At 38.7% G+C, this 25791-nt stretch overlaps 1 protein-coding gene across 1 annotated transcript in view; it reads left to right on the top strand.

Moving 5' to 3' along the window:
• NCKAP1L (NCK associated protein 1 like) overlaps window positions 1-25791 on the top strand; it is a 605812-nt gene that overhangs the window by 463071 nt on the left and 116950 nt on the right. Inside the window, exons 27-28 of the mRNA XM_053708267.1 lie at window positions 6474-6567; window positions 9517-9633. Coding sequence (XP_053564242.1) covers window positions 6474-6567; window positions 9517-9633 — 211 coding nt within the window. The remainder of the gene's footprint in view (window positions 1-6473; window positions 6568-9516; window positions 9634-25791) is intronic.

Raw genomic sequence — 25791 nt, 5'->3', positions numbered from 1 at the left:
CCCCTCTCCCCCTAGCAGGCTCCCCCCCATTTGCCTCCCCCCTCGCTACTAATGGCCCCTCTCCAATATTGGCCTCTCTAATCCCATCCCCCCTCCGGTCACACAACTCTTGCCCTCTCTTTCCCCTTTGGGCCTCCGCTGCGCTTTTTCTGGAGACCCCCCCTTCAGCACTCCTTGTCGCTACCGCCCTGGCTAACTGACCACTCTTTTCTTTTCTTTTGCCCCCCCCAGGATTCTCATTCCCCGTACTCCTGGTCGCCGATACCCCCTGCTCCTCACCTACTACAACACCTTTCCTGCCTGTCATAGACATCCCCTTTCCCCTGTTAGCCCCCCTTCGCTGCTGCATTTCTGTCTCCTCTTCCTGCTCCCGTTGAATAATTGTGGCCTGAGGAGAACCCTCCCCCGCCGTCTCACCGGCTCCCTGGTCTGCAGGCCTAGTATCCTGGGACGTCGGCTCCCGCCCGTTATTGCCGCCATTGAGGCCCAGCCCCTCTCCCCGCCTGGCCTTACCTGCCGCGTCACAGCTCCTGTCAGAAGTCCTCCGCGTGGCCTCCTCACTCGACACACGCGTTCGCTCCTGCGATCCGCCTCCTCTGTTCGACGTCCGGCGCCTGGGCTCAGTGGCATCTCTTTCGGGCCCAGCGCCGCTCCCGCTCCTCCGTGTCCTGCCGCCGTCGGGAGATAGCCGCTCCGGAGGCCTCGACCGCCGATGCGGCCTGCCGTGATCCGTCCCGCCTGCAGCTGCCGAAGATCCGGGTCCGGAGGGATGCGCCGCCGCCAGGTAAGACCTCAGCCAGTCCAGGCCCTTCGCTTCTGCCAACCGCTGCACCTGCTCTGCAACGTCACTCATCTTCTCCGTTACTGCAACCGCAAGCCTCAGGAACGAACTTCACCTTGTGGTTGCAGGAACAGAAGAGGGTGAGTGACTTCCGCACTCCTCCTAATATCTTCCCAGGACTGCTCCACTGCCTAAGATATGGGTCACCATCCCCTACGTCGATGCTCTCCTCCAGGGAGCTAATAATCATGCAGAAACAACTGGGTCATATGCAGGTACGTAAGTCATGATCTAAAGGTAGGACCAGAGACAGCAGGGTGTCATACACAGAAGACAACTCAGATGTTCATTAAAAAGAAAGAACAGGCTAAAATAACATGCCAAAGTAGTGTGAGAAAGAGTTTTAAAGACCAAGTCTAGCAATACCCTGGTAAATTGGAAATCACTGTACAAGGCAAAGCCCTGTCATAACTTCAAATTCAGAGATAGTGCCAATAATCTGGCATACACTTCTGTTATGTCCAGGTGCTTTCCAGTGCAAATGAAGTCTCACGATAATACTTAAAAAAAAGTGAATTTGACACGGCAGACAAGGATGCAATGTAATAATAATAGTGTTTGTTATGAACTTTAATCTGCTGCCATTAGCAAAGCTAATAATGAAAACTGTCAGTGTAGCAGGCATGCTACATTTATTTCATTTATATTATTTTGTTAGCAATTGTGTTAGTTTCAATAAGAGTTGTTTTTTTATAACAAGAAAGGATTCTCACACCACTGCTTCCTTTAGAATGTTTCTCCTCCTTTTTTTCAATCTCTATTAGAACAGACTAACAGAGTGAATACATGTGTAACTTTGCTTAAAAGCAATACTATTAAAAGCATATATGATATATGTTTGCATACTGTGCATATATGAGGAGTGAGGAATTATCAATTGTCTGTCCCCTACAACCTCTTACTTGTAAATGAAGTATGTGATACAAATATCTATTCACTGATAAAAATACACTCTATAGTTCTGTATACACAGAGAGAAAAATAGTGTCAGAGCAGAAGGAAGCAAGTTTTCCTCCAGCATAACATCTACATGACTTGATTCATGCATCCTTCACAAAGATAAATCTACCTGATTCCAGCCTTGCTGAAGCACCCCCAAATCATCACGATCCTTTACCAAATTTCACAGTGGGTGCAAGACACTGCGGTTTGTAGGCCTCTCCAGGTCTCAATCTAACCATTAGACGACCAGGTGTTGGGCAAAGCTGAAAATTGATCTCATAAGAGAAAATTACCTTGAATCAGGCAGATTTATCTTTGTGAAGGACACATGAATCAAACCACATACAAGGTTACCCTGGATTGAATTACAAGTTATTTCTTAACAATATATCTCACTAAAAACCGTTATAACCCCCAACCCACCAGACCCATTGCTAAATCTCACCCACTGATAACTACCAAATGCTATTAACCCCTAAACCACCAAAAAATGACCCGCAATTGTGACGCCTAATTGTCATACCTCTATGCAAAACCTCCCTGCTATTAACCCACTAACTGCCATGTCCCTGTACAAAAATCCATCACCACTAATGATGCAAACACTTACATATAATATATTATTAACCTAAATTAATTTGCACTTTATAAATGTTACTTAAAAGTAAATATGTCCATAGAAAAGTGCACATTTTTTATACAAAATAGTAGCATAGTAACATAGTAGATGAGGTTGAAAAAAGACAGAAGTCCATCGAGTTTAACTTATACAAATCTTAATATGCTTACAGTTGAGCTTAAATTAATCACATTAAAAAAGGTGACCCATTTAACACAAACAATCATATCCATGAACTCTGTTTCTAGCCAGAAATGTATCTAAACCATTTTTAAAAGTATCTAAGCTATTGGTGTTTACTACCTCCTTAGGTAATGAGTTCCACAATTTAATTGCTCTTACAGTGAAAAAAAGTTTACATTGCTGGATTAAATCTCCTTTCCTTCAGCCTTAAATTGTGACCTCTTGTCACAAACAATTTTTTTTTTTAATAAACAGAGATTTTGCCATTTCTGTATATGGGCCTTAAATTTATTTATATAAAGTAATCATGTCACCTCTCAAGCACCTTTTTTTTCTTGAGAAAATTTATCCAGTTTGACTAACCTCTCCTCATAGCTTAAATTCTCCATTCTCCTTTTTAGTTGTGTTGCCCTTCTTTGAACTTTTTCTAAGTCTGCAATGTATTTTTTTGAGATTGGTCCCCATAACTGCACTCCATACTCAAGGTGAGGTCTTACTATGGATTTATATAGTGATAGAATTATGCTTTCCTCCCTTGCATCAATGCCTCTTTTAATACATGCTAGTATTTTATTAGCATTAGAAGTCACTGCCCTGCATTGTGCACCCATCTTTAGCTTGTTATTTATAAGTACTCCCAAATGCCTTTCCTCCACTGTTTTGCTAACTCTAGTCCTATTGAAATATTAGGTTGCCTGCTTATTTTTACTTTCAAAATGTAGAACCTAGCATTTTCCAGAATTAAATCTCATTTTCCATTTACCCGCCCATTCTTCTGTAAATCCCTTTGTAAAGCAAGTTCATCCTACACTGACCTAATCATCTTACATAACTTTGTATCATCTGCAAAAATATGAGATGTTGCTATTTAATCCTTGCTCCAAGTCATTAATACAAATGTTAAAAAGAAGTACTGATCCCTGGGGAACTCCACTGATTACCTTTGTCCAATCTGAGTGTGATTTTTTTTACTACTACTCATTGCTCCATGTCTTTTATCCAGTTATTTATCTATCAGCTAACATTTTCAGCTATTCCCAGTCCCTAAATTTTGTACATTAATCTCTCAAACTCTCATGTGGCACTGTATCAAACACTTTTGTAAAATCCAAGTATATCACATCAACTGATTCCCCTTTATCTATATTTTTACTTACTTCTTCATAGAATCTAATTATATTAGTTTGACATGATCTATTTTTCATAAAGCCATGCTGATTTGAACTCATAGGCCCCTATTTAACTAAGGTCTGTCGGACCTGATCTGACAGTGCGGATCAGGTCCGACAGACCTCGCTGAATGCGGAGAGCAATATGCTCTCTGTATTCAGCATTGCACCAGCAGCTCTTGTGAGCTGCTGTTGCAACGCCGCCTCCTGCAGATTCGCGGCCGCCAGCAGGGGGTAATCAATCAACCCGATCGCACTCGATCGGGTTGAATTGTGGCGATGTCTGTCCGCCTCCTCAGAGCAGGCAGACAGGTTATGGAGCAGCGGTCTTTAGACCGCTACTTGACAACTGGTGTTTCTGGTGAGCCTACAGGCTTGCCAGAAACACGGGCCCTCAAGCTCCATCCAGAGCTTGATAAATGGGCCCCATAATCTTGTTTACATAAATATACTCATCAATATAATCCCTTAGGTTCTCTTCAAGTATATTCCCCACTATAGATGACAGACTTACTGGTCTATAGCTTCCTGAATCAGCCCTGCTTCCCTTTTTAAAAAGTGGCACCAAATCAGCTTTATGCCAGCCCTGGGGTACTATAGGATAAATAAAAATAAAAAAAAAGATATTAATAAATCTATGCTAGTTGTATACTATAAATTGTGTTTTTTAATTTTTTGCGAATTAAATATTTTGGTCTGTAGCTGCAGTCATGATTTATAAATGTGCTTGTATAATCTTGGTATCCCTGGTAAAGTAGTAATAGATGGTAAACACAAACACAAAATGAACAATACCTACGGAGGTCGAAGCAAGTCAAAATATATTGATTAGTGAAGATTGGAAGGTATTACACTGCAGATGAAACAGAAAGTTGAAATAGTATAACTGTAATAAGAGGTACAGGAAAGCTATGTATCCAGGAAAGTGTAGCTCAACAAGAAAAGTAGGGTCAGGCAAAAAGATGTTAAACTGTAACAGTTTCGAATAAGCACAATCTAGTAAAAAGGCAGGTAAAACACACATATCCAGGTTCTAAGAGTTTGAAGATTTCAATAATCAGTCTGGTAAAGGAGGGTCATAATTTTAAAAACAGGACAAGAGGCAGCAGGAGGTCATACATGGAAGCCAGCAAAAATGAATATTGAACCCAAAGTACAGGCAGAATAGGTCAACAGTAAGCAACCATTTCTTTTAAATACCATGCGATACAGCACATGTGGACATGGTAAAATCACCCACTAGGTAAAAACCTTGCATAAACTAGAGATTTGGCAGCTGCCAACCATAATAGACTTTGTCATCATTGAAATGTGAAGCATCAAAACCTTAAATATGTTAATATATGGGAATAAAAGTATTCTTGCTTTTATTTGAGATTTCCTCTCAATGCACTCGATTTTCTTATTGTTTTAGCTTTTAAATTTGCTTTATTCAAGTTTATATCTGTTTAGAAAGACTTAAAATAGTAAGTTAATTTTTCCTTTTTTTTTCTACCATTTTAAAAATTGTATTTAAAAGTCTAATAAACATATGAATGCCTTAATAAGATGTATGTCTGATATGATGAAAAACATGTTATCTTTAAACTAGCCATTGAACTAGATGCCCTGGCCCACAGCCCTTTCTGACAGCAAAATCATAGGGATTGTGTTCTGTGGTGCCTGATTTCTGTGGCAGTGGTATCGTGCTGTGAGCTGCCTGGTGATGCGTTACTTTCAGAAAAAACTTGACGTGACTAAGAGGTATCAGAGATGACTTGTCATGGGCTTCAGTTTGAAAGAATACTAAACAGCTTGTCTTGGCTTAGGTATACTTTTTTAGTGGAGATTTTCCATTTTGTAGATGTGAACAGGCACATTTTAGACACGTAGGATGAGAACATAAAGACAAAATTGTTTTTATCTCCAGTGACTCCAGACGGCACAGCTTGAGTATATTAGAGGTATAATATATGTCTTAAGTAACTAGCTTTTTGCCTTAAAATGTATTGTATATAAAAAAAAGTATTGTGCAATTTTATAGGAATAGATTTGTAGCAGGGATACTTCAATTCATTATAGACCTGAAATAAGGCTAATCAATATTTCTCTCTACTAACTAGTACAATGAAACCTTATAACCCGACAGTTACAGCTCTGAATTCTATCTGCATGTTAATAAGAATGAATTTGTGAGTCCACTGTCTCATATGCTATTATTTGGACTATGCTAATCTATTTTGCAGCTTTGCAGGAAAACAGAGGAAAGCCCTCTTATTCTTATTTTATCCAATGCAAGGCACCCTGCCCTTGTGTGGGGTATAGCACATACTGAGGAAACATTTCTTACTTTGTTATATCAGCTTGAAGCTGGAATGCACAGCCTACAGAAATTGTTTGGTAATTAGATGTTTACAGGCGGCTAATAGTAATGAACTAATTTTCCACTAGGCAGGAGGAAAATAAAATTGCCTAGCACTGCACATTATAACTGACCTGTTTCATCAATTCAGATGTAATTCCAGCCCATTACATACTAGAACAAGAACAAAAGCACAGTATGAATTTTCCATCCTTGGCACTCTGTGGGAGTTGCCATTAGGTAATTACCTTCTTTTGAAGGCCACATGAGACAGCTCGTCTTTTCCATCTTTTTTTTTTAACAATACCATAAAACTATAAAACATAACTAAACATAAGTAAAACTCAATAACTATGCAATGTACTATTTTTTTCCTAGATAACTCTGAGTATTTTTGAGGTGGCAACTACAGCAGGTATTCCATGTGACATAGACCCCAGCTTGGTAGCTGCTCTTGCAAATATAAAAACAGGTAATGACCTGGTCTCATTCAATCTTTGAAGAATTTAAGGTATAGTTAAAAGAATACTGTAAATTCAATAGGTCAAGTGTTTAGATGCAATAAGAGTTTCTAATTTACTGAAAGTAAAATTTATCATTGCTTTAGTGTTAAAATTTTTCTCTATTCGTGCATATGAAGCATAGCTAGATATTGTCACTGCACCCACCTTTTAAATAATGCAGCTGCTCAGATCATCACTGGGGCTTGTATCATGTTAGCAATTAACAAATTGAGTCATTACCAGATGGTACAAGCACATTAGGCTGTATGCGCAAGTGCTGTGTTTAAAATGCTGGTGCACGGTGCATACTTAAATACACTTTTGAAACAGCTATAGCTTTTATTAAAAGCATTTTACTTCTGTTCAATACCGAAATGCACCCATGTGGTTTCCAATCTTGGCTGGAATATCCCTTAAAGTAGGAGCAGAGCAATATTTGATACATAAATATTTGAATGGCAAAAATATTTTTTTCAGAAAATATAAAGGTATTCTTATAACCTGTCAAATTATTTTATTCCTTGTAACCACGATGACAGTAGTATACTTGAGAAACATGGAGAAAAAAGCCATTTAGCTATTGTTATTACACAAATTTTAAGTATAGCGTCTTGCATTCCTAAACTTTTGTTCTGACATAGGGCCAGATCACAATTTGTATATCGCTGGACCACACTAACCTTAGAGCGCAACTTCTCATTACAAGTTCATAGTTAATCTCATTTACCAGAGAAGGGTTAGCGTGGCTGACATTGCTCTAGTGTAACATTTACTTTCAATGAATATCACCAACGTGATAAATAGTGCTCAAATAACAAGATGAAAGTTATAGAATGCACTCAAGCTAAAGCCGAAACTGCGCTAGAATATTTAGCGTGGCTTGAGACCTGAAGTAAAGTGTAAAAGTTAAAAAATAAGTTGCACAAAACACCTCAAGAACATATTAAAATAAACTAATACACTTATATACACATATATCTACACTTTTGAGCCCTTCCCAGTTAAATACCTTTAAACATGTAATATATTTATTCATTTTTAATATGTTTTAAGGTGTTTTTAATTGAAATACTTAGGTAAAGCTCATTTCAGGGTTAAATCAAAATTCATTAAAATTATGGTGGAGATAAAAGTCTGAGATTAAAATCCTTTTGTGCATTGATAACATTATATATGGAGTTTTACTAGACAAAAGCATCCTCTTGTGCATTGGTAACAGTGCATATGGAGTTTTACTGGGCAAAAGCAAGCAGGCATACTTGCCTAGAAGTGCTAATTTCCGGTGCAACAAATTTTATTGATTTACTTTTGAGACATGGAGAAATTTAATCTCAGACTTTTATCTCCACCATAATTTGAATGCATTTTGTTTTAACCCTGAAATGAGCTTTACCTAAGCAGCAAGCAGAAATCTATCTACTACTGATGAGTTCTAATAATAACAAAACAGACTGTCTAGTGGTGATTTCTGTATTTGCTGCATCCTCCCTATTAGGGAATTGTTGTGTGTTAACACAGTATGAAGCAAAAAATCTGAGATGTTGCATGTCTAATTTGCATATCTTACCCAGAATCCTCTTGTGCATTGGTAACGGTGTATATGGAGTTTTACTGGGCAAAAGTAAGCAGGGATACTTGCCTAGATGTGCTTATTTCATGTGCAACAATTTTTATTGATATATATATATATATATATATATATATATATATATATATATATATGTAAATACAATTCATACACACACATATATATATATTCATATAGATATAAAGGTATAAATATATATTTGACAAAAAAACTAATCATATATATATATATATATATATATATATAATTTTATTTTAAAGAAAAAAAAAACTTTCTTCCATTGCAGAACATAGCAATTTAAAGTATTCCTAACGCACCTTTGGGTTTAGCACAGTTGATCTAGCTCAGTGTTGGATTGGTACTCAATTGATAAGTAGAAAAGGCTTTCTTTAGCGCACACCATATTAGTCTATGGGGAGAAGGATTTACCGCTTTTGCAATATCCAAAGTCCTGAAGTTAGCGATCCTGAGTCTTTCGCTCACACACTAACTTTTTACTTTCATCTTGCACACTAATCTGGCTGTGCTATTTAATTTAAATTTTGAGCGCAGTTAATGGAAAACATTTAAAAATTAGTGCACCCACTTATTATCTGGCCCATAATGGGTAAAAAAGATATCATATTTTAAGAATTCCCCCACCCCCTTCCCACTGAACTTAACGGATGGACATTTAATGCAATAAGTGTCTTCCTAAGTTTAAAAATAAAATAAAGTAATATAAACTGTTTAAAGGATAAAAGGCTGCTTTTTTGCCATAGTGGATAAGACAGGTCAGTTTTTAATTGATTAATACATTGACAGATAAATAGATAGATCTTGTTTTGAAAAGCAAAACATTTTTCTTATTTTTTAAAAAAATCAAGTCCTCTAATTATGTAAATTCTGTTGTAAGAGTTCATATTGATCAGCTACTAAATTACATCGTATTATAACCTATGTTATCACATAGTATACTGTGTTTTTTAATACAAATTCATAGGATTTTATATATAAATGGTTGGGACTTTGCATTTGAATAACTTGATATTTTTAAAAATTAATTACATTTTTGGGGGAAGGTATGAGCAACATAAAATAACTTAATTTTTACTACTGTACATATTAAAATATTTGTAAACATTTCAATAATAGCACCCAGGTAACGTTTGATAAGTGCTGCTATAGGACAATATAACTAAATATAATAAAATGTGTTCAGTTGATAACAGAATAACCTTTTTTTTTTTCTTTCTTACATTGCACATCAGAAACTCTCAATACAAGTCCGCCCACAAGAAATGTGACACGTCTTGCCCTGTTCTCTAATCATCTCTCTTTTCTTTGACAGAAAGCTCCTCTTTGGAGGAAGAGTACAAAGTAGCCTGTCTATTGCAGGTTTTTCTAGCCGTCTCCCTCCCACTTCTGGCTTCTGATCCCTTATCCTCTTACAAAATTCAATATGATGGTAAGAAGTACGGATGTGTTTTATATTTTAAATAGTAAAAAAAATACCTATTGCTTTAGTCCATAATTTACTAAATATTTACAAATACTGAAAATCTCAATGGCTTTCTATTCTAATCAAATACATATATGCTTTAATGTTATTAATACTCACCTCTTTTCTGATACAACTTACAACAACTTAGGGCTCGTTTCCATTGAGCCATAAGCTACCGAAGTTGCTCTCAGCTAAAAGTAATTTACGGCTCCATTTTAGTACCAGGTTTCCATTGAGTTATTTAGCGCATTGCGTGCAGTTGCCCTTTTCCTGTAGGTGTAAGTTAGCTTTGTGTTAACGTTTCCATCCAATGCCAGATTTCTTAAAATTTTTTTAGTTACTATGGTAACCTGACCTTGCACTATGGCACTCGAAATGGGCAAATTTGCCAATTTGCAGGCACGCGATAATTTAGCGATCCACTTGTAATCTAGCCCTAACTATTTAAAGGAATAGAAAGGTCAGAATTTAAACTTTACTTGAAGCTTTTTTGAAGTATGCTTATGTTAGCAAAAATGCTTCTAGTATTACTGTTTTTCTTCCGCATATGCGCAAATGCTGTGAGGGCCCATGCGCCAGTATTCAACCAACTCACCTTCTCATAGAATCAACAGTGGCTTATATGACACAAAGGAAGTCTTCACAGACACAATACACAGCAGAAAAGGGTTTTGTAGCACGCTCTTATAAAGACAGGTACTTAAGACCTCCAGATGTTAGCGCACCTGAGGTTTTTCCTTGAGCAAAAACTTTCTACTTTCAACTTGTAAAGTGAGCACAAGAACAAGAGTGCTAATGATTTAACTTGATTGTCGTTAACGCTTACTAGTCCTTAATTGTTTGCTGTTTTTAACACAATCTGTTTCTTTTATGTTACTTACTGATCTATGCTTCCTTTTTTTTTCCTTCTACTAAAGTGGTGCTGTTTCATATCCCTTTAAAAGGACATTGTACACTAGATTTTTCTTTGCATAAATGTTTTGTATATGATCTATTTATACTGCCCATCTGGGAGTGTTTTTGTAACAATATATCGTTTTGCTTATTTTTAAATAACATTCAGCTAGATTACGAGTTTTGCGTTATGATTAAAAAAGCATTGTTATGGCCCATAACGCTGCTTTTTCCCTAACGCTGCTATTACAAGTTTAAATTATTAAAACACAATTTTCTAAATTAAAAAACAAAACAAAACACTAAATTACAAAAATAAAAAACAACATTATCAAAAATAAACCCGAATTACTCCTAATCTAATAGCCCTATCAATTTAAATAAAAAGCCCCCCCAAAATAAAAAAAACCCCTAGCCTACAATAAACTAAACCTTAAAAGGGCCTTTTGCGGGGCATTGCCCCAAAGATAACAGCTCTTTTACATTGCATTGCAATTGCATATTGAATGACGTCACTTAAAGGAAACCTTCAGTTTACATCGGCGACCGTAAAAAGAGGATGCTCCGCGCCGGATATCTTGAAGATTGACCCGCTCCGCGCCGGATGAAGATAGAAGATGCCGTCTGGATGAAGACTTCTTTCCGCTTGAATAAGGATTTCGGCGGCGGGATGAGGATGGATGTCCGGACTTCGATAACTGTAAGTGGATCGTCGGGGGTTAGTGTTAGGTTTTTTTTAATGGTTTTTTGGGTGGGTTTTTTTTTAGCTTAGGGTAAGGGCAATGCCCATCCATTGGTATAGCTTAGGTTTATTTAGATAGGTTTAATTTGGGGGGTTTGGGTGGGTGGTGGGTTTTACTGTTGGGGGGTTGTTTGTATTTTTTAATTGAAATGTAAATGAGCTGTTATCTTTGGGGCAATGCCCCGCAAAAGGCCCTTTTAGTTGAAATAATTTTTTATTGAGCGCAAAACAAAACAAACAAATAACAATGACAATACCACATTCATCCACCCCAACCATAGGTGTTTCATAACAATAGTCTCACAGACGTCTTACAAAGTCCCATGTATAAGGTAGACACGTGGTTATTCTTCCAATTGTGACACATATTTTAAACTTTTATATCCATTACAACTCTTGAACATAAGGTAAAACTAATATAAAACAAAAACAAAAAAGAAAGAGCAATAACAAACCATATGTCAATGTGTTTGCAACATCCCCCCACCTCCTCTTGTTTTAGCTCGTGTATACCTCAATCCTTGTAAGATGTCATATAGAGTCCAGTCCCCTGATCTCTCTAGTCTGTGAGATTTAGTCAATGTCGCTATTACAGCCCTCCATCATCCAATAGAACCAGATCTTACTTAACCCCTTAATGACCGCAGCACTTTTCCATTTTCTGTCCGTTTGGGACCAAGGCTATTTTTACATTTTTGCGGTGTTTGTGTTTAGCTGTAATTTTCCTCTTACTCATTTACTGTACCCACACATATTATATACCGTTTTTCTCGCCATTAAATGGACTTTCAAAAGATACCATTATTTTCATCATATCTTATAATTTACTATAAAAAACATTATAAAATATGAAGGAAAAATGGAAAAAAACACACTTTTTCTAACTTTGACCCCCAAAATCTGTTACACATCTACAACCACCAATAAACACCCATGCTAAATAGTTTCTAAATTTTGTCCTGAGTTTAGAAATACCCAATGTTTACATCTTCTTTGCTTTTTTTGCAAGTTATAGGGCCATAAATACAAGTAGCACTTTGCTATTTCCAAACCACTTTTTTTCAAAATTAGCGCTAGTTACATTGGGACACTAATATCTTTCAGGAATCCCTGAATATCTATTGACATGTATATATTTTTTTTTAGAAGACATCCCAAAGTATTGATCTAGGCCCATTTTGGTATATTTCATGCCACTATTTCACCGCCAAATGCGATCAAATAAAAAAAATTGTTCACTTTTTCACAAATTTTTTCACAAACTTTAGGTTTCTCACTGAAATTATTTACAAACAACTTATGCAATTATAGAATAAATGGTTGTAAATGCTTCTCTGGGATCCCCTTTGTTCAGAAATAGCAGACATATATGGCTTTGGCTTTGCTTTTTGGTAATTAGAAGGCTGCTAAATGCCACTGCGCACAATACGTGTATTATGCCCAGCATTGAAGGGGTTAATTAGGGAGCATGTAGGGAGCTTCTAGGGTTAATTTTAGCTTTAGTGTAGTGTAGTAGACAACCCCAAGTATTGATCTAGGCCCATTTTGGTATATTTCATGCCACCATTTCACCGCCAAATGCGATCAAAGTAAAAAAAAATGTTAATTTTTTCACAATTTTAGGTTTCTCACTGAAATTATTTACAAACAGCTTGTGCAATTATGGCACAAATGGTTGTAAATGCTTCTCTGGGATGCCCTTTGTTCAGAAATAGCAGACATATATGACTTTGGCGTTGCTTTATGGTAATTAGAAAGTCGCTAAATGCTGCTGCGCATCACACGTGTATTATGGCTAGCAGTGAAGGGGTTAATTAGGTAGTTTGTAGGGAGCTTGCAGGGTTAATTTTAGCTTTAGTGTAGAGATCAGCCTCCCACCTGACACATCCCACCCCCTGATCCCTCCCAAACAGCTCCCTTCTCTCCCCCACCCCACAATTGTCCCCGCCATCTTAAGTACTGGCAGAAAGTCTGCCAGTACTAAAATAAAAGTTTTTTTTTTTAAAGAAAAAAAAAAAGCATATTTACATATGCTGTGTTTAGGATCCCCCCCTTAACCCCCAACCTCCCTGATCCCCCCCAAAACAGCTCTCTACGCCTCCCTCTCAGCCTTATTGGGGGCCATCTTGGGTACTGGCAGCTGTCTGCCAGTACCCATTTTGAACAATCAAATGTTTATTATTATTTTTTTTTAATTTCTGTAGTGTAGCTCAATCGCCCCCCACCCCCCACCACCTAAATCACACAAGGGCTTTTTTATTTGTCCCACTTTGTGTTTTGGGGACACATTTTTTCCGTAATGTAGCGGTTCCCACCCGCTCCCTCCCCGTGCACGCGCCCGCCCCCGCCCCCTCGTGCACGTGCGCACGCCCGCGCGCGCCCCCGGACTCCCCCGCCCACGATCCCGCCCCCCTCCACATGACCAGGGCCATCGATGGCCGCCACCCACCTCCCATACCGGCTCCCACCCACCAACGATACCGGCCATCGATGTCCGGTGCAGAGAGGGCCACAGAGTGGCTCTCTCTGCATCGGATGGCCGTGAAAGGTTATTGCAGGATGCCTCCATATCGAGGCATCACTGCAATAACCGGAAAGCAGCTGGAAGCGAGCAGGATCGCTTCCAGCTGCTTTCCACACTGAGGACGTGCAGGGTACGTTCTCAGGCATTAACTGCCTTTTTTCTGAGGACGTACCCTGCACGTCCTCAGTCGTTAAGGGGTTAAGGAGTCCACTGTGTTCTGTAAGTGAGCTGCGGACTCATACATCTCATAGGTGTTTTTGATTTTAGTCAAAATCTCAGACCACTCCGGAACCCTTGTCTTTTTCAATACTTGGCTATGGAAGTCCTGACAATGGTATATATTATCCTAAAAAATGTGTTGATATGTGTATAGTTCAGGGCCAAATTCAGGGAGTAGATATTCTGTTTGCAATGTCTATGCCCCGAATGAAAAGCAATACGTAATCTTCCATGATATTTCACATCTACTTACAGGTTGGTCACAAATGAGGATTATACTAGCCGGAGACTTTAACATTGACCTCCAGGCACTTAAATACACACCAAATATATATCTCACCAAAAAGCAGGCTAGGATGAGAACAACGGCCAATAACATCTTAAACTCGCTCTGGCCACATACACTCACTGACACATAGAAATCTCTGTATGGGGTTACAACTGATACAATGTATTTCTCAGCAGCCCACAACAGCTACTCTAAGATTGACTATATTCTAATTACTCAGATTCAATGCCCACTACTGATATCTGCTAACATTCACATTTGTACATGGTCAGACCATTCTATCACACAGGAAACCCATCTCACTAGACCACATATCCCCAAGTATTGTTCCAGAGAGGTCCAACAAAACTTCCATTCCACTGCTGGTTCGAAGAAAAGAGCGGTGTCAATACTACTCCATTCCTCGCTGCACTTTATGCACACCAAAACAATCTTGGATAAGGAAGGTAGATACTTGTTAGTTCAAGGCCAAATTCAGGGAGTAGATATTCTGTTTGCAATGTCTATGCCCTGAATGAAAAGCAATAAGTATTCTTCTGTGATATTTCACATCTACTTACAGGTTGGTCACAAATGAGGATTATACTAGCCGGAGACCTTAACATTGACCTCCAGGCACTTAAATACACACCAAATATACATCTCACCAAAAAGCAGGCTAGGATGAGAACAACGGCCAATAACATCTTAAACTCGCTCTCGCCACATACACTCACTGACACATGTCTGTATGGGGTTACAACTGATACAACGTATTTCTCAGCAGCCCACAACAGCTACTCTAAGATTGACTATATTCTAATTAGTCAGATTCTATGCCTACTACTGATATCTGCTAACATTCACATTTGTACATGGTCAGACCATTCTATCACACAGATTTTTCTTAAAGGCGGGACACCAATAGAACTCAGACATGGACCTATGACCCGCCTTGCCTTCGAGACCCACAAATAAAAACAAACACGATACAGGCTATGGGGGAATACTGGAATATAAATTTAGGTACCACGGAGAATCCAATTTCTGTGTGGGCTGCTCACAAAATGGTTCTCAGGGTCATACTAATCAAAGAGAAATCCACATTAAAAAAGAAAACTAACTCCATTGTTGTTAGTCTTAATAAGGACATTGAGATTCTAGAAAAACACAGATTAACCTTAGCTGTAACTACCTTAAAAGAACTACAACAAAAAAGACTACAGCTTAACACAATTCTTTTTTTTTTTTTTTAAATATTTTTTATTGAGGCATAAAGAAAATACAATTGAAAGCATCATTTGCTTCAGGAACAGAATAATAACCATAGTCAAGGAAAATAAAGAATACACAATACCATGACCGCTATGTACTGTATACATAAGTGAGTACATCATAATCATAACAGTCAAGCGGCAAGTCGCAAAGATTAGACTATAAACAAATATAACAAATGCTAGATAACTGAGCCCCATTTTTTTTTAATTGTATAGAAAAGTTCCCCTCATAATTGCATAAAGTGTAACACATATTACCCCAGTTAAAGTCTAGCAGCCTCTCTTGGACTGCTGAAACTATAGAGAGGAAGATATCTGGGGCATGTAGGGGAAAAGGATAAAAGGGTCACTTTTGGACCCACAGGACAGTATTTGAACAAGTTAGTTGAAAATTAAATTGAGAAGGAAACCCTCATTACTAGTAATTGAGAGAATGCATTTGGGGGAGGAATTAAAGCAAAACATCTTAGCGCATACAAACATCATATGGTTCCACAAAATAGGGCATGGTAAAAGTATCTTGCATAAAAAGAATGCTATGTCAGTAGCCAAGTATTTTAAGATATATATTTGGGGAGGGCTAACAACAAACATTATCTCTAGGTACCAAGAGATGTGAAGGAGATATCATAAAAGTAAGAGTATATGCAGTAATCTAGGGCCAGCAAATAGATAATTACCAATATCCATATAATAGAGTAAGTGACTTCCCATCACCTAAATGTGTACCAACTATTTTAAGGACAGTGGCGAGAATAAGAATTCAGTAGAGTACACTGACTTATGTACAGACTAATAATTACCCATATTAACAGTAGGGGCCCTCAATATAATATTTTGGTGTCTCGGCCACAGACAGCACACCCTTGCAATAGGAACAGTTTGAACGACCCCTCATGTATCTATACTCCCAGTGCTTAAAAGTCAGGAGCTTGATATGAGACAGAATGTCCTATTCCATGTACATTTTATGTGAGAGTTAAACTTAGGCTGACTTTTTGTGTGGTTTCAAGATATTTCAAGGCATAAATAGGGTGATGTGACATACTTTATATTGCTGGACCCAGGTAAGGGGTTTAAATGAGATGGTGGGAATCTGCTCACTAGTATATTAGCCTATTGGTCATAAGTGACTGTATTAAGCTAGCGTATTACCTACATTGTCCCTTGTTGGTTAACTTTATAGTGTTTAAACCTCTCTAGTCCTGCTTATGTGGAGATATTCAACCTATAGTAAGGGTGTAGCAAGCGACTGATAATATAAATATGGATTAGCATACTTGACCAAATAAAGCAAAATTGTGAATTCCTATTTCTCAGAGTGGACCTAAAGGCTAGGGACTACAAGCTCCTCCTAGTGAATCACTCTGACACACTTCATCCAAAGGGAAAAACAGGTTTGGAATTATGAACAGATAATATGCGTATAATAGGTAGATGAAATAATAAGATTCATACCCCCCAACCTAATAGGTATAATGATATGCAATATCTATAGATTAGACTAGGGATTTTGGGTCAGACAGAAAATAAATTACAGCATAGAGACCAAGTATGACCAAAGGACAGCTTATCTAGATAAAAAAACATGTGGAAAATATAATAAACTATAGAGAAAACAAAACAAAACAAAAACCCCTAGAACCAATAGATGCAAATAGTGTATATGAGAGCTTAAAAGAGACAGTTTGAGCCATCTAAAGCTGCTATTAAAACCTCCAACTAAAAGTCATCATATATATATAACATCTTATTCATTAATCATTACACATATAACAGTTCTCACAATGTCCTCATATATTAGTATTAAAAGTTCACCCTGACTTCTCTCCAGCTCAGCAGAACCAATAATGAGGTAAACTTTGGTTGTCATTCAGCCTACTCCGTGTCGGTCGGCTTGGCGTGGTCTCACTCTAATGAGGAGTGCTGAGTGTGGGGGGCCCTCATTATGGCGTCCCAGGTCGGCAATATGCTCTCCACTCATTTTTCTTACAGCTCCGATTGCAATCAAGAGTGGATGGATAGGCAGGAGCAGGCTGGAAAATTCAAATCCACTATTGGTCTGTCTCTGCCTCTCGGCAACGGCCGCAGGCACTTCTCTGAAGTAAGCTGTCACCCAAGTTAGAGCGGTAAACATCTCCGATTGCTTCTCCTGTTCGGCTCTCATCAGCTGCTTTGGTACAGGAGGCTGCACATCGCGGGTCCGGGGTTCCGCAGCTCCATGTCCCTCCAATTGGGAGTCCAGGGTGGGTAAGGATCCTTTATTAACTACGCTTGTGTCGTCCTTCTGGTGGCAGGAAGTAGTAGACATATCTGGTTCTATAAATGCAAGTCCTGGTTCAACTATATGTATGCAGCGGTCGTTACCAGTGTATCTGTAACATTCATGGGTCTTGTTGCTGGCAGGCTTGACCGGGGGTGGTGCATTTCTGTAGTTACATACAGATGGTGGGGCCACAGTAGCTGCAGGATTCAAAAGGAGCTTACATAGTTCTATTTCTAGACTCCGGTAGTGATCCCGTATAATCCGCACCATCTTGCCTTCTCACCTGTTTAGGGCCTCCATTTTGCAGCGGTGCTTGTATACCTCCACTTCCAACACTCTTATAAGTATTCAGAATGTCTGATAGGAAGGTTCCCTTCTTTAGTATAGTAGGCAGTCTATGAAAGACTGTTAAACCCTGATGCACGGGGGGGGAGTTGAAATCCTATTCGAAGGCCGCCGCCTAAGAACTCAACGGACCAGATCTGGGTCCTACAAGTCATAAACTCTGCAAATGTAGTATGGTTTGTTGCAGTTTTTCTCTGTCATGTCAAATATGGAATATATGTCAGTAAATATTGCAGAGCCGCTGCTTAAATCGGCGGTTTGAGCAGATCATTATAGGAGCCACAGATATTGCAACCTTCCATGGCCACTGCCTAGCCACACCCCAGCTTAACACAATTCTTAATGATCAATCAGTAAAATATGCCCATAAATTGAAAACAAATTACTTCCTGTGCGCCAATAAACCGGACAAATATTTAGCTAGAAAAATTAGGGACAATTACTTGGCTGCGACCATACCCACATTACACAAAAGTGATGGTAAAGCAACATCTCACCCCCAAGAGATAGTTGACTCTTTTGCATCCTACTACAGCACATTATACAATGGCAAAAAAGTCGTCCACAGTCCCTCTACACAAGATCAAAATTATCTTTACCGAAGTTGCCCAAGTCATTAAAGACCGCAAACCAGGGAAAGCACCAGGACCGGATGGTCTACCCGGTGAATACTACAAGTTGTTCGCGGGTACCCTGATTCCATATCTCACACAATTCGCAAATCATATTTTAGAAGGTAATACCTTACCCAAAGATTTACTTCAAGCAAAAATTGTAGTAATCCCAAAACCAGGGAAGAACCCAAAGCAATGCTCAAGCTACAGACCAATTTCCCTCATAAATCAGGATATCAAAATAGTGACGAAAATTCTGGCTAATAGATCAAACAATGTGGAATCTATAATAAGGTCAGACACAGGCTGCCAGTGGGGTTCACATCTCGCAACGGAACATTCACAACATTACCCAAAAGTTCAGTTCAAGTCTTGAATTGTTTCTTTTTTGTTACCCTGGTCGACCTGGATCTTTGGGTCCAGGTTGATGTAGGGAAGGAGAATTGTGTTGCATCTCTGGCTCCTCAATATTCAAGTACTTGCAGATCTCTGGAATATCTTGTTCTGATTTGAGAGTAAACAATTTGCTGTTGTGAGAGATGTGGAGGGCAAAGGGGTAACCCCATCTGTATAGAATTTTGTGTTTTCTCAAGAGAGAGGTAAGAGGACGCAGGACGTATCTACGCTGGAGAGTGCGTATGCATAAATCTTGATAAAATTGGATAATGTTTCCCTGAAATTTGAAGGTTGGGTGTTGTCTAGAAGCTGACATAATAGTTTCCCTATCTGTGAATCTTAGCATCTTGACGATGACATCTCTGGGTGAGAGACCTTCCTTTGGCTTCGACTTCAAGGCCCTATTGGCCCTTTCCATCAAGAAATCCGTATCTCCCTCATCCCCAGTGATAGCTCTGAAAAGCTGTGCCAGATAAGGGGACAACTCAGAAGCCTCTACACTCTCCGGGATACCCCTGAGTCTGATGTTTTTCCTCCTATTTCTATTTTCAAGATCCTCCATCTTGTCTTGGAGATCTTGAAGTTGTTGCTGCTGATTTGAGATGGAGTCAGTTGCTGTATTGATATCCTCTACCAATGTCTCTTCGTTATTCTCCACCGCCTCAACCCTGTCTCCCAATTCAGATATGTCTTTCTTGATCTCTGCCAGGTTAGTTGTGACTGAGGAATGGAGGCTATCAATTTAATGTATTAGCCTTTCAAAGCTGGCGGCCATATCATCTTTGGACACTAATGTCTGTAGATCAGCTTTCGTTACAGCAGTTAGGTTTCCCAAGGCATCTTGAGAGTTACTAGATAAAACAGAGTCTTCACCCTTTGTATTCTCTAATGTCTCTGTTATGACAAGCCCTTTAGCTTGCTTTAGGAAGGTATCCATAGCTGTGGCTTTGAAAGTCTTATCCGATTTAATGTTCTTTTAAGCCGCCATGTCTGTATTATATGACTTCCAGACCCTAAGAAAGCAGCGGATCAGCAGAAGAGCCGTAGAGGATAATCAAAATTGCAAGTCTTGTTTGCAAGGCAGACTAATGGTGTAGATATATGTTGTATCCTTCACCTCAGGGAAAGTTCGCACTGTGACTATATATATATTTTAATGTTAATCCTACGTGTTCCTACGTGTCCTTACAATTACTACCAGGGCTACAGTGTGTCTGACCTCTGTTTACTTACACACATATGATAGTATTACATTGCTTAGGTTTTCTATCCCCCCAGTCAATCGGAATTCAAGGGACGCCATCTTGGATGACATCATTTAAAGGAATCTTCAGTGTACGGCTGGGAACGTATGAAGAGGATGCTCCGCGCTGGATGTCTTGAAGATGGAGCCGCTCCGCGTCGGAAGGATGAAGATAAAAGATGCCATCTGGATGAAGACTTCTGCCCGTCTGGAGGATGATTTCTTGCTGCTTGGATGAAGACTTCTCCCAGTTTCATTGAGGACTTCTGCCCTCTTGGATGAAGACTTCTCCCGGCTTGATGAGGATGGATGTCCGGTCGTCAAAAACTGTAAGTGGATCTTAGGGGGTTAGTGTTAGGTTTTTTTAAGGGTTTATTGGGTGGGTTTTATTTTTAGATTAGGGGTTTGGGCAAAGAAAAAGAGCTAAATGCCCTTTTAAGGACAATGCCTATCCAAATGCCCTTTTCAGGGCAATGGGGAGCTTAGGTTTTTTAGATAGGATTTTATTTGGGGGGTTTGTTTGTGTGGGTGGTGGGTTTTACTGTTGGGGGGTTGTTTTTATTTTTTTTTACAGGTAAAAGAGCTGATTTCTTTGGGACAATGCCCAGCAGAAGGCCCTTTTAAGGTTTAATGGCAGTTTAGTTTAGGCTAGGGTTTTTTTTTTTTTTTTTTTAGGGGGGGGGGGGGCTTTTTATTTTGATAGGGCTATTAGATTCAGTGTAATTAGTTTAAATATTTGATCATTTCTTTTTTATTTTGTGTAATTTAGTGTTTATTTTTTTTGTAATTTAATTAATTGTATTTAATTAATGTAATTTATTTAATTGTAGTGTAATGTTAGGTGTTAGTGTAAGACAGGTTAGGTTTTATTTTACAGGTAAATTTGTATTTATTTTAACTAGGTAGTTAGTAAATAGTTAATAACCTAGTTAAAATAAATACAAACTTAGCTGTGAAATAAAAATAAAACCTAAGATAGCTACAATGTAACTATTAGTTATTTTGTAGCTAGTTTAGGGTTTATTTTACAGGTATTTAGTCTTAAGTAGGTATTATTTAGGTAATAATAGTAGGTTTAATTTAGATTTATTTTAATTATATTAAAGTTAGGGATGTTAGGGTTACGGTTAGACTTAGGGTTAGGGGTTAATACATTTATTTAGTGTTAGTGATGTGGGAGGCCAGAAGTTTAGGGGTTAATAACTTTAGTATAGTTGTGGCGGCGACCATGGGGGTGGCAGATTAGGGGTTAATAAATTTATGTAGGTGGCGGCGACATTGGGGGCGGCAGATTAGGGGTTAATAAGTATAGGTAGGTGGCGATGTCGGGGGCGGCAGATTAGGGGTTAATAAGTGTAATGTAGGTGTTGGCGATGTCGGGGGCGGCAGATTAGGGGTTAATAAGTGTAATGTAGGTGTCGGCGATGTTGGGGGTGACAGATTAGGGGTGTTTAGACTCAGGGTTTATGTTAGGGTGTTAGGTGTAAACATAACTTTTCTTTCCCCATAGGAATCAATGGGGCTGCGTTACGGAGCTTTATGCTCCTTTATTGCAGGTGTTAGGCTTTTTCTTAGCCGGCTCTCCCAATTGATGTGTATGGGGAAATTGTGCACGAGCATGTAAAACCAGCTCAAAGCAGCGCTGGTATTTGTGTGTGGTATGGAGTTCAAAGGTGCCATACTGCCCGCTAACGCCAGGTTTTTGCAAACCTGTAATAGCAACACTATTAAAGGTGAGAGGTGGAAATAACTTGCAAGTTAGTAGTAAGCCGCTCATAACGCAATACTCGTAATCTGGCTGTATGTTAAGGAGAGAGCCACAGAATTTACAGTTTAGAAAGTTCAAGTTATTTTAGAAGATCCATCTAGCAAAGGTTAGATTAAAGTATTAAATAAAATAAAGTAAGCTCTTGAAATTGCCAAATTGCTGCAAATAAGGAAACACAAGTCTGCAACAAGTAGTCAATTTCTACCTCACTCGTGATCTAGTAAAGGCAGTCATCCAGCAGAATCTCTAAATGCTGGAGACTCAATTCGTCGGACATGCTTGCAATAATGTCAACAACCTTCAATACTGTGTTACTACCTTCCACTGCTATCCATTTCCCCTAATTAAAGACAGGACAATTGATACATGGTGAGAATTAAAGATCACCTTCATTATTACAATAATTAACCATACTAAAATCAGTAAGTACCTTCACTAAGCCCCTCGTAATTGACAAATATATATGTGGCAAAACATACTCTCCTGGTTGGAGCCCCTTACTCACTGATCAGCAGGCCCAAAATAAAAATAAAAAACACCCCCCCAAAAAACTATTCTAAAAATAAACGACAATTAGCCCTTTAAAAGGGCCTTTTGTAGAGCATTGCTGTAAAGTGATCCAGCTCTTTTTGTGAAAAAAAATCTTACAACCTTCTAACATTAACCCCCTACCCGCCAAATAAAAATAAACTATCTTAAAAAAATATAATCTAAAAAGTGCCCTGAAAAGGGTATTTAGCTGGGCATTGCCCTTAAAATGTCATTTAGCTCTTTTCCTGCCCAGATAAAAAAAAAAAAAACCCTAATCTAAAAAAAAACAAAAAAAAAACTAAAGCCCAAGATCGTACTCACCAAGATGATGGCATTGGCGCTACTTCTTCATTCATCTTTTTATCCGGTGGTCCATCTTGGTCCATCTTCTTATCTTTATCCCGGCTGCGGCAACGGTGGTCCTCATCTTCTGATCTTGAACATGGAGGTCCTCTTCATGCGGTCCCCACCCGCACACTGAATTGTGAATGTGAGTTGCCCTTGCATTTCTATTGGCTGATTTGAATTCAGTGTGCAGCTGGGGACCACATGAAGAGGAGCTCCGTGTTCAAGATCAGAAGATGAGTGCCACTGTTACCGCATGGCGGGATGAAGATTAGAAAATGGACCGCCGCCGGATAAGAAGATGGATGAAGATGTAGCACCGTCACCATCATCTTTGATGAGTACCGTCTTAGGGTTTAGTTGTCGTATTTTTTTTTTTTTGCTGTTTTTTTTTTAAGATTAGTTTTTTGCTTTGTTTTTTATCTGGCAGCAAAAGAGTTAAATGAAGAAAGTTTTTATTTGGGTATTAGAATAGGCATAAATCACTATTTAATTTTGGTAATTGCTTTGCTATTTTTTGTAATGTTAGTTTGTTTGGTTTAGTAATGGTGTTATTTTTTTACTGTAATATATATATATTTTTTTTTTGGTAATGTTAGGATTTTTTATTTAATAGTAATGTTTGGATTTTTTTTATCTTAATAGTAATGTTAGGATTGATTATTTTAATAGTAATGTAATGAAGGATTAGTTTATTTTGGGTTAATTTAGGGGTTGTTAGGTAAGGGTGTTAGATGTTAGTGGGTTACCTTGCGGTGGTGGGCTGGCGGTTTAGGGGTTAATAGTGTAGTATTTAACTTTGCGGTGGGGGGCTGACGATTTACTGGTTAGTAGTGTAGTATTTTACTTTCGGTGAGGGGCTGACGGTTTAGGGTTTAATAGTGTAGTCTAAACTGCAATGTGAGGGTGTGGCAGATTAGGGGTTAATACTGTAGTGGGGACTTTGTGGTGGGCTATGTAGCGATTTAGGGGTTTTTACAGTAGGGGTCTTATGGTGATTCGAGTTAGCTCGCGAGTAGGGTGTTTTTTCTTTTCACTTTTTTGGCTCCATTGACTTCTATGGGGCAGTAGGTTATCACGCTGGGGATATTCTAAGTTTTGCTTTTTGTATGATTTGGGTTAGCACTGGAGCGATACGTTTTTACTCACTTGTAATACCAGCGCAACCCGACTTGAGCAAAATGTTTACCGCTAGTGCAGTTAGCGCTCTGGCGAAAACACTAGTTAGTGCTCCACTTGTAATCTAGCCCAATATTTTTATTTGGAATTAGGCAAGAATATTATTAGTATTTTAAAGAATAAAACAAAAATGTTAATTTTACTCAAACACATTTCTATAAATAGTATAACCAGTTGCAGTGGTCTCTAACTTTTTCCCAGCTATATATATACAGGAATACCTCGTTTATTGCACTTCACTTTATTGCGCTTCACAGATAGTGCTCTTTTTATGGATTGAAGCTTTGGGGCATATTTATCAAGCTCTGTATGGAGCTTGATGCCCCGTGTTTAAAAACCTCTGCTCCATAACCTATCCGCCTGCTCTGAGGGGGTGGACAGAAATCGTCTGAAATCAACCCGATCGAATACGATCGGGTTGATTGACACCCCCTGCTAGCGGCCGATTGGCCACAAATCTGCAGGGGGCGGTATTGCACCAGCAGTTCACAAGAACTGCTGGTGCAATGATAAATGCCGAGAGCGTATGCTGTCGGCATTTATCGATGTGCAGTGGACATGATCAGCTATATCGGATCATGTCTGCTCGCACCATCTTAAATAGGCCCCTTTGTGGCAACCCTGTGTTGAGCAAATCAATTGCTCCATTTTTACAACATATATACACATATAAACACATAAATACACATGTATATACATATATACACATATAAACACATAAATACACATGTATATACATATATACACATATAAACACATAAATACACATGTATATACATATATACACATATAAACACATAAATACACATGTATATACATATATACACATATAAACACATAAATACACATGTATATACATATATACACTCCTATATGTGCATACCACCATTAAAAATATTATGACTCACTGAAGGCTCTGGTGATGGTTAGCATTTTTTAGCAATAAAGTATTTTTTAATTAAGGTATTTACATTGTTTTTTTTTAGACATAATTCAATTGCAAAATTAATAGACTACAGTATTGTGTAAATATAACTTTTATATGCAAATGGAAACAAAAAAATGAGTGTGACTCTATATATATATTTATTGCGGTGGTCTGGAACCAAAGCCGCAAAATATCTCCAAGGTACGTCTGTATATATATATATATATATATATATAAAAATATAATGGCCCCTATTTAAGAAAGTCTGGCGGACCTGATCAGACAGTGCGGATCAGGTCCGCCAGACCTCGCTGAATACTAGTATTCAGCATTGCACCAGCAGCTCACAAGAGTTGCTGGTGCAACGCCGCCCCCTGCAGACTCGCGGCCAATGGGCCACCAGCAGGGGGGTGTCAATCAACCCGATCGTACTCGATCGGGTTGATTTCCGGCGATGTCTGACTCTGTCCGCCTGCTGAGAGCAGGCGGACAGGTTATGGAGCAGCGGTCTTTGTGACCGCTTCTTCATAACCACTGTTTCTTGCGAGCCTGCAGGCTCGCCAGAAACACGGGGCATCAAGCT

The sequence above is a fragment of the Bombina bombina genome, chromosome 3 (assembly GCF_027579735.1).
Source record: "Bombina bombina isolate aBomBom1 chromosome 3, aBomBom1.pri, whole genome shotgun sequence".
NCBI lineage: Eukaryota > Metazoa > Chordata > Amphibia > Anura > Bombinatoridae > Bombina > Bombina bombina.
The sequence above is the reverse complement of the archived record's forward strand: the minus strand, read 5'-3'. Positions and strand labels throughout refer to the sequence as shown.